Here is a 15,397-nt window from a genome sequence, read left to right on the forward strand (position 1 = left end):
GGAGATCCTTAGGAGCTTTCTGCTGCCAGTGGGGATGAAAAGTAGAGGAAACTTATTTTTGTCTTTTAGAAAAAGACATTTCTTTGGGGAGATGGTGACCACAGGGTCCTCCTCCAGCAGGTTTTAGGAAAGCTCGCCTTCCTTCCCTTGGAGTTCTCTCTTTTCTCATTCTACCCTTGAAAGCTTTCCAGAGGCTGGGAGGATTGGGATTGGTATGCCTAGCAAGCTGTTTGGTTGTTGGTGTGAAGGGGGAAGAGAGAGGGATGAAGAGAAAGAAGGAGAGGGAGAGGGAGAGGGAGAGGGAGAAGGAGAGGGAGAGAGGGAGGGAGGGAGAGAGAGACAGACAGACAGACAGACAGAGAGAGAGACAGAGAGAGACAGAGAAAGACAGAGAGACACAGAGAGACAGAGAGAGGGAGGGAGGGAGAGAGACAGAGAGACAGAGAGAGAGACAGAGAGAGACAGAGAGACAGAGAGAGACACAGAGACACAGAGAGATGGATCTTCTGTGTAGTGTCTTTGAGCCCTTTTCTAAAACCATCCACCAGGACCCTGCTGGGAGCCCTGGCTCTTCCTGCTTATCAAGCCAAGATGGCAGATGGGCTAGGGATGCACCTGAGCCTTGGCAAGTGGCCCTGCCTGTTGCCTGACTTCTCTGCCAAGCTGCCTGGCATCATTATCTTGGGAAGTTACCTCCCAGAGGGTTGGGAGGGGTTGTATCCATGGTGGAAAAGGGGGTGGGAAGCTCCTGCTGCTTTTGTTTCAGAGCCACATGCTCTGTGGCCTGGCCACTTTGCCAGCCATGGGTACTAATGGGAGGCCACCCACTGCCATACCACCTGTTCCCCATCTGGCTGGGAAAATCCCTTCTCCCTTTCCTGCTCTGTTGCTGCCTACAACAGGATGTGATCCAGAGTGAGGCCAAGTTATCCTTTAGTGGAGTTACCAACAGTCTGAGCTATGAAGCTGAGGATTCTGGTATCCCTTGGTAGAGGTAGGTTTTCATCAAAGAATGTCATCCTTCCTTTTTACTTACCTTGGACAGGATCATAACATATGATATTAATGAATTAATATAATAAATGATCAATGAAAAGTCAGAAAGAACCCAAGAGGCCATCTAATCAATGCCTTCTTTTTATAGGTAAGGAAATGGAGTTCTGAAGGGGTTGGGGGACATGTGCAAAGTTGTAGAGATGCTAAATGGCAGAGCTGGAATTCAAACCACGGTCGTCCAACTGCAAATCCAGTCCTTTATGCCATGATGCCTTGTGGTCCCTGTCTCTAAAATACAGCAGTCCCTCAATCACACCACCACCTCACTGTTTCTTCATGTTTTAGGGCTATTCTTTCCATTCTGGAGTTCACATGTTCTCTGCATGCATATCCAAACCAACTTTTCTATCCCGGATCAAGGGGTACCAGAGGTCAGAGCCCAAGTCTATTCAGATCTCTCGGTTTGTTGTTGTTCAGTCATTTCGGTCATGTCTGACTCTGTTACTCCATTTGGGGTTATCTTGGCAAGAATACTGGAGTGGTTTGCCATTTCTTTCTACGGTTCTTTATACAGATGAGGAAACTGAGGCAAACAGGGCTACATGACTTGCCCAGAGTCACACAGCTTGTTAGTATCTGAGATCAGATTTGAACTCAGGAAGATGAGTCATCTTATCTCTAGGCTGGCACTCTATCTACTGGGCTCCCCTTTAGCTGCTGGATCTCTTGGTATAGCATCATGAACAATGAAGGGTTAAACAAGACAGCTTGAGTATAATGAGGATGATAATATGTGGATGTCTAATCAAAGGAACACATACAGAGGGCAGGCCTTATTTGTAGGTCAATAGAGATTTCTGCCTACTTATGTGATTTCAGGGCTGCAGAGAAGGCCCTTTTGTACCCTCAAGTATTTTGCTCTCCCTTATGGATGACACCCCAAATCTTTTTTTTATTTAATAGTAAGGCTTTAGGATTTTTAAATATAAATTAAGTGGTAGGGCCCACTGAGGATGAGATGATGGTATAAATCAACGATATCAGATCCTTTCCTGGAAGCATGGTTTTGATAAAGACGGGAGTTGGGGAAGGCTTTGGGTGCTTGAAAGCGAACGGGAAACTTGGAGTGAGGGGTGATACTTTCTTTGCCTATATTTTCCTGCCCAGGGCTAGGGCTGGATAGAAACTCTCAGTCCTTCTTCACTGGCCTCTTTCCAATAATCTGTCCTTCTTCTAGGCACTCTGTCTTTTGGCTCTTCACAAAGCTTCTAAATGCTGGGCAGCCTCAGCTAAGGAACAAGAACTAGTTTCCTAGCTATAAAGATCAGCTGCTGCTTGAACCAGGTGCCCTGAGGTTCTTCTCCACCTGTTTAATTCTGTCTCCCAACTCTTGATCTCCAAACAAGCTGTCTGCTATTTCTGCAGACATTCCTTTCTTACGTTTGCCTTTCAGGGTGGCTCAGGTGCCGTTTCCTCCATGGAACCCTCCTTGATCTCTCTTACTCCTCAGTTTTTTAGTACCCTCTACTTCCTCCAAATGACTTCTAGGAAGCTCAGAGGAGAGAGCTTGAGGAGCCTGGAGTCAGGAAGGCTCATTTTTGTGAGTGCAAATCTGGTCTCAGACACTTACTAGCTGTGTGACCCTGGGCAAGTCAGTTAACCCTGTTTGCCTCGGTTTCTTCATCTATAAAAGGAGTTGGAGAAGGAGATGGCAAACTGCTTCAGTATCTTTGCCAATAAAACTCTACAAGGGATCACAGAGTCAGGCACAACTGAAAATGACTAAATAGCGATGGCAACAAATGACCTCCTAGATCTTCCATATGCCAGCTTCCACGCCTTTTTCCAAATCCTATCTCTTACTCTTGCCCAACATGCACCCACTACTGCAGTCATGGTAACTGCTCCACTTACCACTGTGCCTGGCACAATCTAGGTACTTAGAGAATGCTTACTGACTGACTCACACTTATGAATTGCCTTACATTTTAATTTAATGTATGACTGGGAGAGTAGATAAATAGTACTTATTGAGACTGGCTCTAAATTCATCCCAAGTCGGCTTGTTTCTCCTCATGGGAATCTGAAAGAAAGAGATCTTAAAAATCAGGAAATTGGTGGGAATTGTTGATCTATAAAGAGATCTCAGTGAGAAATGCCGGGAAGTTGGAGCCTTGAAGGACAATGGAAGAAGAAAAGTTTTGGGGAGGAAAATGCTACCAAATGCGGGGTTTCCCTGCTCATCTAGTTGCTTCAGTATATTCTTCAGGAATTAACAACTCTCTGTCAAACCCTGATTGGAAAAAGTGCTTTGCATCCTTCTTGAATGTGATTCCAATCCAGGCATCAGCGTCTGGCACTTGATGAGACTGTAATTGGGCATGACGGTGGCACTTTTCAGTGACTTCCTTGTTCTCGTTAATAAATCACTATTGTCAATTTTTAGAAAATTAGGTCAACTCCATTCTCTCCAGCCTCATTTTTATTTAAATTCACAAGATTTATGATGCTCCCTGGTCACATTCCCCTTTCCATTATCTTCAAGATTCAACCCTTAGGATGCGAATGTAGGATAGGGCTGGGGGCAAGGCTGCAGTGATTGCTGGAAGTGGTCACACTTACAGACTCAGGCTGGAAGACTAGGCCAAGGTGTGTCTGTATGAAATGGAATCTTGGAAAAAAATCAGTCAAATACTGGAGATCTGATCCCCTAGCACCAAAACACAGTTATCTGGAAATGCTTAGACAGTTACCACAACTTTGTAGATTTCTTCTGGTTGGATAATGGCAGGAAGTCTCAGTTATTCACTCATGACCATAGGACCTCTTTCTTGGTATCTAGCTAGGCTCTTTCCCATCAAGGGATGGGGGAAAATCATTACAAACTCTTGAGTGGGTTAATGATGGGACAGGAGGAGCAGGGTTAAAGACAACGCACAAATATCCAAAGTCTCTATTTAAATCATGAGTCTCTTTTTTCCATCAATTGGGGAATGACTGAATAGATTGTGATATATGTTGGTGATAAAAATGCTATTTGCTATAAGAAATGATAAGGAAGATGATTTCAGAAAAAGCTGGAAAGATCTCCAGGAATTGATGCAGAGTGAAATGAGCAGAACAGAGAGAACATTATACTCAATAACAGCAATATTATATGACAAACAACTATGAAAACTCGACTCCTCTCAGCAATGCACTGATCTGGGACAATCCTGAAAGACTTATGATGGGGAACGCTCTCCACCTCCAGAGAAAGAACTGTTGGAGTCGTCTTTCACATCAGTGTATTTGTGATTTTATTTTGGGGTTTTAGTTATGTATGAGGGTGCTCTTACACCAATGACCAATATGGAAGTATGCTTTGCATGACAATAAAAAATAAAAATGAACAAAATCGCCCTATTTTCTGTCTTGGTAACACTAAGGAAGAAAGGCAAGGGTTAGGCAAATGGGTTTATGTGATTTGCCCAGGGTCACACACAGCTGGGAAGCATCTGAGGTCAGATTTGAACTCAGGACCTCCTGACTCCAGGCCTGATGTTCTATTCACTGAATAGAACTGCCCTAAGTCAGGAGTTCCTAGCATGACACAGTCTTCCACTCTCCACCAAAACTATAAAGGTTCTAAGTTAGAATGGCATGATATCATAGCTAAAAGGACCTTTAAAGATCTTTTTATTTTATTTTATCTTTATCTGAAGATATGTGTAATTAATTTCTGTCCCCTAGAACTCCAATTCGCAGCATCCCAGGTTCCTTCTCACATTACATGCTGACGTAGAGAGGATATAAATTTGGTGTCACCCTGCCTCTTTCCCTCTTTTTCGGTCATAGCATGCTGTGGAGGTGAGGGGAGGAGAGAGGCAGGAGAACTTGCTCTTGTGGTTTTGATTTTGTTAGATAATTAGGTTTTTTACTTCTATTTCCTTTTTATTCTTTACACTTCAAATGATCATAAACTCTAAAAAATAAAATTCTTGGAGTGTTGGGTATTAATTTAAATCCTACAGATAAAACCTTTAAAAGTTTGTCCAGCTCTCCTCTCAGTTTTATATATGAGGAAACAGACCTAGGCAAGAGTAGTTATTTCTACAAAGTCACCCAGGGAATCAGTGGCAAAGACAGAGCAATAGCATTAGGTGTCCTAAGATGCTCAGGGGTTTGGGAGACCCTCCCACCACTACCCCCAAGACAGAAGGTCTTGGGTTCAAATGTGACCTCAGATGCTTCCTAGCTGTGTGACCCTGGTCAACTCACTTAACCCCCATTGCTTAGCCCTTTTTGCTCTTCTGTCTTGGAATCAAGACACAGTATTAATTCTAAAATGGAAGGTAAGGGTTTTAAAAAATGTTCATTATAGTATTCTTTCTGCTAGAACACTTACCATTTGCCTTTTCAGATCCCTTTGAGGATGCTGACAAATATAAGAGCCCCAAAGCTTTTCTCATCACTGTGCACACCCAGCCCTGCCAGTGAATCCAAGCCTGGGCATCAACAGCTTTAGCAAAAGCCAAGGCCTCCCTTTGCATCCCTCTAAAGCCTTTGCAGACATCCACATGTCTACAAACATGCTATAAATAAATGCCTGCCTCCTTCCAGTGCCCTTGAAGATCCACTGTCTGTTCTCATATTGGATTGTATAGAAATCACATATTATAGCCAATTGTGAGAGAGCAGCAGCTGACAAGCAGCCGCCGCTGCCAATTCACAGTGTGATAGTCAGTAACCCCCGGCATGCCACATTTGGCATGTCCAACGGGGACTGATGGGTACCTCTACCTGGGCTCTGATCCTGGAGAAGAGCTTACCCAGCCTGGCGATTGAGGGCAGGGCTGAGCACTGCTCTAGGAGGCAGAGGACCAAGGCATCAAGCCTTGCTTTGTCACTCACTAGCTGTGTGGCTTTAGACAAGTCATTTGTCCTCTTTGGGCTTATTCCTTAGTCTTTAAAGTGAGGGGTTGGTCTAGGTGAGTTGTCAAGTCATGGAATCAGAACTAGGTTTAAATTCTCACTCGGATCCCTGCTGTATAGTCATGAACCAGTCTTTTTACCTCTGTGGGACTCCGTTTCTCCTGTAAAATGCAGATGGTGATACTTGTGCTATGTACTTCTCTAGGTTATGAGGAAAATGCTTTGTAAGCCTTAGTGATGATAATAATAATAGTAACAACAACTGCATCGATGCAGCTCTTTAAAGCTTAACTTTGTAAGCTTTATTATTGTTCAGTCTGCTTCAGTGGTGTCTGACTTTGTGCACCATTTGGGATTTTCTTAGCAAAGATATTGGGGTGGTTTGACATTTCCTTCTCCAGCTCATTTTACAGATGAAGAAACCGAGGTAAACAGGGTTAAGTGACTTGCCTAGGGTCAGAGAGCTAATAAACTTCTGAGGCCAGATTTGAACTAAGAAAGTTGTCTTCCTGACTCCAAGTCCTGTGCTCTATCCACCGCTTTAACTGCTTGTGAGCTTGAATTGCTTTTATTTCTCATCCTCACCTACAGAATCTGTGGCTTCTTTTGGAGCTTTGCTTGACTTACAGGGAGTCTGCCCTAATTCCCTCCAATTGTCACCTCCCTTCTCCCCTGGAAATGGCTTAGTCTTTACTTGATATATATTTTGTATTTACTAATCATGTCTTTCTTTAATCAAGTTTAAACTCTTTGAGGTTGGAGATTGTTTTGTTTTTGTCATTGAGTCCTTAGCACCTGGCTCAGAGCCTGGTACATAGTAGGCACTTAAATGCTTGCTGGATGAACAATTTCATTTGCACCTGAGGTGAGGTAGGTAATATCATTGTTATATTACCTAATTTATGATTGTCAGATTATATTACGGATGTCAGATTACTTTGACCATGGCCATGGCCATATTGAGTCAAAACAGGGTTTTGAATATAGGTTTTCTGGACTCTAACACTATTTCAAGTCTCAAAGGGCTCTATAAATATGTTCTTCTTCTTCTTCTGTCTCAGGCTTTCTGAATCTCATTCCCTTCTACATCTCTGAGCTATTCTCTGGTTCTGCCTCACTACAGCTGTCACCTGCAGTCTGATTTTCTTCATCCTCCTAACCTCTGCAAGTATAAGAATTCAGGAAAGAGGAATCTAGTTATTAGGGATTGGCATCAGCTCCAGATGGAGTCAAATTTCTTGTCATAGCAACCATCGACAGGATGATTCCTGGGTCACTGAGTTCTTGGCATCTCAGCCTCATTTCCCATCTTTCCTCATTGCATATAGGAGAATATAAGCCAGGCCTGGAAAGTATCTGCACTGGGCAAAGTGGACCAAGATAGAGGGTCAAAGTTCCTTCCCAGTTTATTAAATAACAATAGGGACTCTAAGCATTAGGGTCCTCTCAGAGCCCAAGTGAGTTATAGTTGACCCCTAGAGCAAAGGAGAAGAGGGAGAATTATGTCTTGGAGCTGCCTGTGCTAATCATAGGCACACAACAGTGGAAGGGCTTAGCTAAGATATTCCTTTTCTCTATTCTCTTCTTCCATTCCTTTTCTCTCTTCTCTTCTTCCATTCTTTTTCTTCCTTCCTTCTTTCCTTCCTTCCTTCCTTCCTTCCTTCCTTCCTTCCTTCCTTCCTTCCTTCCTTCCTTCCTTCCTTCCTTCCTTCCTTCCTTCCTTCCTTCCTTCCTTCCTTCCTTCCTTCCTTCCTTCCTTCCTTTTCTTTTTCTCCCTCACTCCCATATACCACCTTGTGGCACCTCTGTTATAGTTAGTTATCTGCCCAAGATTGACCTTTATATTCCTAACTAGATTACAAGCTTCTCAAAGTCACAGTATTCTTTGATTAAATAGATATTTGTGAATGAGTGGCTCTCCATTTGCCAGTCTTTTTTACTCTTATAGGCAGTTAAAAGTCCTTTCAATATCTATTTCTCCTCAGCAGCTTTGTAATCACAACTTCAGAGCTCAAGCATCCAACCCATAACTGAATAAGACTTTCCCTTAGAACAAAATGGTCAAATGGTCAGCTGGTAATTGGAGCTTGAACAGATCTAATGACAGCAAACTCCCTGCCTGCCAACATAGTCCATTCCCAAACCTCACAAGGTACCCCTTAGAAGGCTTCAAGTTTTGAGAAGTTTTAGCCTAAATTTGCCTCTGTGTGGTTTTGGCTCATTGCCCCTGGTTTTGTTCTCTTGGTCAAAGCACAGCAAGTTGTTTCCCTCTCCTTTGTGCCAGCCCTTCAGACAGCTATCATGTCCTCTTAAGCCTTCTCTTTTCTGTGCTAAATAACCTCACTTCCTTTAATTGATCCTCACATGACATAAACTTGGGACCCTTTCCCTTACTGGTTGTCCACTTCTGGATGCTCTCCAGCTATTCTAAAATGTGGCACAAAAGAACTCAACAGAATATTCCATATGTGGGCTGACTAGGGCTTAGCTTCTGGTGGGATGATGACCTCCATTGTCTTGGATACTATGCCCTTTTTTAAAAAATTGAAATATTTTATTTAAGTAATTAATTTAGAATATTTTCCCATGATTACATGATTCATGTTCTTTCCCTCCCCTTCTCCCCCCATAGCCGATGTGCAATTCTACTGGGTTTTACATGTGTCATTGATCAAGACCTATTTCCATATTATTAATATTTGCACTAGAGTGATCATTTAGAGTCTACATCCCCAATCATATCCCCATTGAGCCATGTGATCAAGCAGTTCTTCTTCTGTATTTCTGCTCCCACAGTTCTTTCTCTGGATGTGGTTAACGTTCTTTCTCATAAGTCCCTCAGAATTGTCCTGGATCATTGCATTGCTGCTAGTAGAGAAGTCTATTACATTTGATTATAACACAGTATGTCAGTACTATGCCCTTCTTAATGCAACATGATATCACCTTAGTTACAGGGGGCTCCATGCTAGGCATAGGCTTTCAGATGAAGTGAAGTATTTAAAGAATCTTATAAACAAAATTCGAAACAAATCTAACTTATTATTAAAGCTTTTACTATTCTCTCCTTGGAAGGCAGTGTAATATATGTCAGAATGTGCTAGATTTCAAGTAAAAAAAGAATGCTAATAGTTGTCTGTTTGACTTTGGACAAGTATTTTCCCTTCTCTGAATCTCATTTCCCTTACTTCCACTAGAAGGGGATCATACTAGATGACCTCTAAGGTTCTTTCTAGTTCTACGAGCTGTGAGTTTCCTGGTCAGGACTGGCAATGGAGAACAGACAGATGACAAGACAATTTCCACACTGGAGCCCCAGTTCTATTCCTTTCTAAAGAGGGACGTTGGTATGTAGAGCTCCTGAATAGTCTAACCCAGGGTCTCCAACTCTTCACTCATCCAACTAGTAATTAATTAATCGATCCAACCATTAATAGCCAAATATGTAAAGCAACATGGGTCAGGACACTGTGGGTAGCTTGCTTAGGGCAATAATGGTTGGCATGGGAATTCCCATCCAGTTCAAAGGGATGTCATTGGTTTGTTATCTCATCCCAATTTAGACCTCCAGCCAAGACCAATAGGTGGCACTCTTATACCATCAGCTAGGGATTGCTTGCCTAACTGCCAAAGGAGTTGTGTCCTTAGGACTGCAGTGGGCCCTAAACTCATTGATAAGAAACACTTCTTCCACTTTTGGGAAAGCGACTTGGTGGGGTCCCTTGGCCCGTATTTCAGTTCATCCCAGTTTCGTTTGTAGACCTCTTGGATGCTCAATGCTTCCACAATGGGGTCCAGTTTTGGAGGAGATGTTTGAGGAAGAAGTGGAAGAGTTTGGGGCTCAGGGTGAAGCCCAATGAGAGAAGCACAAGGCCAAGTGGGCAATTCTGGGCAGCTGGAGTTTATTGGAGATCATGAAATAGATGATGCATGTGTTTCCATTGTATAGGAATATTCAGGATCATAGCCAAACCCTTGGTCAAAATTTCACAGAATCATAAAATGTTAGGGCTGAGAGGGGCCTTAAAGATTACCTACTTCATCTTCCTTATGCTAAAGTGGAAATTCTCAAACTCTTTGGCTTCAGTTCCTCTTTACACTCTTTAAAAATTATTGAGGATTCCAAGGAGATTTTTTTATGTGGGTTATAACTATTCATATTTATATTAGAAATTAGTGTTATTTTGGAAGGGCAGTGGATAGAGTATAATTAGCTTAGAGTGAGGAAGACTTGAGTTTAAATTTAACCTCAGACTCTTACTAGTTATATGACCCTGGGCAAGTCACTTAGCTTGTCTTAGTTTCCTCAAATGTAAAATGAAGGAAATGGCAAAATGCTCCAGTATCTTTGCCAAGAAAACCCCAAATGGTATCACAAAGAGCCAGACCTGACTCAAACCAACAACACAACAATTATTATGAAAGTAGTTTTCATCTTGTGGACTCCCTGAAAGGGCCTTAGGGATCCCTATAGGTTCCCAGATCACACTTTTAGGAACTTTAGAGTAAGCTAGGTAGTACCAAGTCTAAAATTAGGAAAATGAGTTTAAATAGGGCTTCAAACATTTACTAGCTGGGTAACCCTGGGCAAGTCTCTTAACTTCTGACTGCCTCAGTTTACTAACTCTAAAATAGTGATAATAGTAGCACCTACTTCCAAGGGTTGTTCTGAGAATCTACTTCTGCCACCAGTCTCTGCTCCTCCAGTGAGTCATACCCACACCAGGACCATATATTTTTGAGAGTATAGAGAGTTAATTGATCATTGTTTGAGAGATCATTTCTATATAAGCAGCCTCATGTGGCAGTGGGTATGGAGAAGAATGTCAGGTATTTTTCTAGACTTAATTTGGATTGTTGGCAAAAAATAGTCTGGGAAAGCATGGTGTAGGGGCTAGCCAAGAAAGTTCAAATTATACCTTAGACACTTGCTACCTGTGTGTGACCTTGGGCAAGTCACTTAAAATTTTTGTGCCTCATTTTTTATCTGTAAAATTAGGAGGTTGGTTCTGATGACTTTCTCTGTGTGTGTGTATGTACCCATGCCTCTCTCCTTATTCTGCTTTGTGTGCTGTTAGAATGTCCAAAACTACACTTATTCAATGTGGCCTCTTTATTCCAAAGAGGTAGTCCTGGAGCCTAGTGTTTTGAAGCTGACTACCTGGGGAGGCAATGTGAAGCTATTGAAAGGGCACTGGGACAGAAGACCTGCATTTTAAAAACCTCTCTGCCAGCGACTTGTGTGACATTGGGCAAGCCACTTAACCTCTTTATCTTCTAATTTCCTCAATTTCCTTTGAAAATAGGCTTTATTGAAAGCTCTTTTTTTTACATTAGTTATTTCCAGATATATGCTGCCTCCTATAATCTATCAATAACTATTTTTTTCAAAATCCTGGCCTCCTGCCTTAGAATTCTGTAATTAGGATCTGTTCCCCAGAACTGTAAATCCCAGCATCCCACTTGTGTTCTCATGTTATGTCCTTAGGTTTTGGCAATAAAGTTTTGTGTGACCCCGCCCCTCTCTCTTTTCTCCTGACCACAGTTGTGGGAGCGGACTTTTGGGCAGGCAGAAGAACTTACTCATATGGTCCTATTTTTGTTAGATAATTAGGTTTGAACTTCTATTTCTTTTAGTTTATTTTCCTTCTACTTCAAGTGATTATTAATAACCTTTATAAAATATAATACTTGGAGTTATTGGATATTAATTTAAATCTTACAAAATTGACACTGAATATTGGTTCTAAGACAGAAGAGTGGTAAGGACTAGACAACTGGGGTTAAGTGACTTGCCTAGGATCATACAGCTAGGAAGTGTTTGAGATCAAACTTGAACTCATGACCCTCTGTCTCAAAGTATAGCTCTCTATCCATGGAGCCACTGAGCTGCCCCAATCAATAAGTATTGATTGACCTCCTAGTATGTACTAGGCACTGTGATACATACTAGGAAAATAAACAATGAATAAAAATATCCCTATTTGAAAGCTGCTAGCCTTCTCTTTTAAAAAAGAAAAACAGTTAAATAAGATTCCAACCTATAAACTCTACACCATATTTTCATAAATGTCAAAAAATTATTATTAATATTATCAATGGAATTGCATTAGAGAGGGAACTAGGTAATATGCTGGATAGAATGCTAGGTTTGGAGTCCAATAGACTTGAAAAAAAATCTTGCCTCAGATACTAGCTGTGGAACTCTGGGTAAGTCACTTGACCTCTGCTTGCTTCACTTTCCTCACCTGTAAAATGGGGACAATAATAGAATCTACCTCCTAGGGTCATGGTGACGATAAGATGAGAGAATATTTGTAAAGTGCTTTGCCAGCCTTAAAGCACTATAGGAATGCTAGTTGCCATCATCATCATCATCATCACCACCACCACCACCACCACTATTATCATCATATTTTTCTTCCTAATAGAATTATTGTGAAGATCAAGCCATCATCAGCATTTAATTACTGTGTGCAAGGTATTGAGTGATAGGAGTTATGGAGGTATAAAGAGTTATATAATAATATGACATTACTAATAACTTACATTTTTATTGCTCATGCCTCAAAAAGAATGCTCTCTAGCACATACCTGATGAATGGTCATATAATCTATGCTTGAAGACTTTTGGTGACCTCACTACTTCCTGATGTCATCTATCTCACTTTTGGGTGCAGTCTTAACTGTTAGGACATTTTCTTTATATCAAGTCTCGGTTTACTGCTTTGCCACTTCTATCCATTGCCTCTATAGTAGTTCTTTCCTCTTGGGCCAACAAGAACAAGTCTAATCCCTCTTCCATATGATAGCCTTTCTTTTTTCTCCTTTTTGGAAGGATATGTGACACAGGGAGTAGAGTACTGGTCTTGGAGTCAGGAAAACCTAGAGTTCACATCTCAATTCTGACTCTTACTCACTGTGAGACCTTGGGCAAGTCATCAGACCTCTTCAAATCTTAACTTCCTCATCAGCAAAATTGCAGTATGTACTTCAGTCAATAATCAATCAATAAATATTTGAAGCCCAGATGAGAAAAAATACTTTAAGAACCTTAAAGTACTTTATAAATGTTAGTTATCATGACTATTTCTTTTTCTTATTGATGATTTCTAATTTCTTTCTTATTATCTGGCATCTAGAGAATAGGGGATAGGTAAAGGCAAGGCCATGAAATACAGACCCCTCTATTTTGTGCATTTTCTGTTTCCGGGGTTTAAGTATAGGTGGCTAAGTCTGGGTTGAATGAAGCTGAATTAAAATGGTTAAAATGAGGTTTTGAAGTTATCTGTGGATTTGAATTATCCAGATTTATCATGGAAACTTGAGGGTGGGATGAAAGCGCATTCCACTGGGTTTGGGGCAGTAAAGAGAAGGTCATGGGGAAATGAGACGTATGTTTTTGGGTAGCGATGAGGAGGAAAATGGGAAGAGTCAGTTGTGGTGATACCTTGTAGCCATAGGGGCAGGAACAACGGTATAGTTCCACTGGATCCTTGCTGCAGGTCCCATTGTTCTTGCATGGACCAGAGAGGCAGGGGTCACACTTGGCTGCAATGCTGATGTCCACTGGGCCTGGGAAGCCAAAGTCACAAAGTATTCAGCATCTCCAAAGGATTTCAGAATCCCTTTTTCCTCCTGTCCCAATCTCTGTCCTGCCTTGTTGCATCTCCCCACCCCCTTTCAGCTAACATGTAGGCCCAGTGTTAGTCCCTCACAAGCAGCCTGGTTGTATTCAGGAAGTATAGTCCTCCCCAGGAAAGTTTCCATTAATTCAGTTGCTGCTTGATGATGAAACAATCACAGTGGGAAATCATTCAAAACACTTCTGCAGTCAAATCAATTACTGTAATTAGTCTGATCTGATTTCAGTGCTAATCTGCAAACAATACACTGTAATTAGAAACACTCTGTGCATCTTTTCATGTTGCAGGAAATTCTGGGCCTGGCCTCCATCTGCTCCCTCCCGTGCTGGCTCCTGATTTCCCCCACCTTGGACCTCCCAGGCTCCCGCTATTGTCCCTCCCCCGCCCTCACGCCATTAGCTTTGGCCAGACTGTGGTAGGCCTAGTTAGCTGATGCTGGAAGGCAGTCAGAGGGAGGGGCCGTAGGTGTGTACCCCACAAGAACAGTGCTCACTGCCCTGGCAAACTCTCAGGATCCACGATGGCTTTGGGGGACCTACCTCTGCTATTTGTGCCTTTGGAGTTCATATCCATCTCATCAGCCACAGTTGGACGCACTCTACATTGACCCCAACATAGTGATATCATTTTGATCCTCTTTGAGGTCAAAAGACAACAAGCGATCAATGCTGTATGATCCAGGAGGAGCTAAATGGATCTCTTTAAATTGTGCATAAATATCTAGAGATGAAATTTAGAGTAGAAGTGGACCTTGAAGGCTATGAGTGCAATTCTTTCCAATTTACAGTCCAATTGATAGATGAGGAAACTCAGGCTGAGATAAGTTAAGTCACCTGTCCAACAATATACAACTATCAAAGGCTGGTGGGATTTAAATTGACTTCTTCCTGATTTCCCATCTAGCTCTCTGCCCACATCAGCAGGAGTGGGCAAACAGTGGTCTACGGGCAAAATCCAAGCCCCAAAGATGTTTTTGTATGTCCAGGGAATGAAGACAACTTTTTAAATTAAAAAAAATTTTTTTTTAACCCTTACCTTCCGTCTTGGAGTCAATACTGTGTATTGGCTAGGCAATGGGGGTCAAGTGACTTGCCCAGGGTCACACAGCTGGGAAGTGTCTGAGGCCAGATTTGAACCTAGGACCTCCCATCTCTAGGCCTGGCTCTCAATCCACTGAGCCATCCAGCTGCCCCCTACTTTTTACATTTTCAAATAAATATTTATTATATTTAAGAATGCAAAAAATCATTCTGAGCTCAAGCACTATGCAAAAACAGGCACAGGCCCATTTGGCGCTCCAGGCTGTAGTTTGCCCACCCTCTGCCTTGCACAGTGCTATCTCTTAACAGAGCAGTTAACATATTATGGATACAGCAAATTATGATTTGGAAAAAAAAGGTTGAAAAGAGGTATCATTAGTGTAAGAGAACTTTAAACAATTCTAGAGTTTTAAAGGAATTATCTCAATTAATTTCTTCCATTTCTTGGAAGCTGGGTGGTTAAGTGTTGAAAGTGGTGGACTTAGGTCAGAATGAACCAAGTTTGAATTTTGCCTCAGATATTTACTAGTGCTGTGACCAGGGACAAGTCATTAAATCTCTCTCTGCCTCGGTTTTCTTATCTGTAAAATGAAGATGCTAATAATAGCACCTGCCTCACACAGTTGTGAGGGTCAAATTAGGTGATATGTGTAACCCACTTAGAAAACCTTAAAATGCCATATAAATGTTAGTTCTTTTTATTATTATTAATTGAGGGCAAGGCAGAAGAAGAGGCTATCAAGAAGGGCATAGATTCTGGGCTGGGATCAGGCATAATGCTTGTCTGACATTCTCAGGTAA

At 41.8% G+C, this 15,397-nt stretch overlaps 1 protein-coding gene across 3 annotated transcripts in view; it reads right to left on the reverse strand.

The window, feature by feature from the left end:
* Positions 1-15,397, reverse strand: part of SLIT3 (slit guidance ligand 3) — an 821,799-nt gene that overhangs the window by 49,622 nt on the left and 756,780 nt on the right. For all 3 annotated transcript variants that reach the window (XM_001380272.4, XM_056811560.1, XM_007473987.3), the window contains one exon: positions 13,361-13,485. In XM_001380272.4, coding sequence (XP_001380309.1) covers positions 13,361-13,485 — 125 coding nt within the window. The remainder of the gene's footprint in view (positions 1-13,360; positions 13,486-15,397) is intronic.

Source organism: Monodelphis domestica, chromosome 1 (assembly GCF_027887165.1).
Source record: "Monodelphis domestica isolate mMonDom1 chromosome 1, mMonDom1.pri, whole genome shotgun sequence".
In the NCBI taxonomy this organism is placed as follows: Eukaryota; Metazoa; Chordata; class Mammalia; order Didelphimorphia; family Didelphidae; genus Monodelphis; species Monodelphis domestica.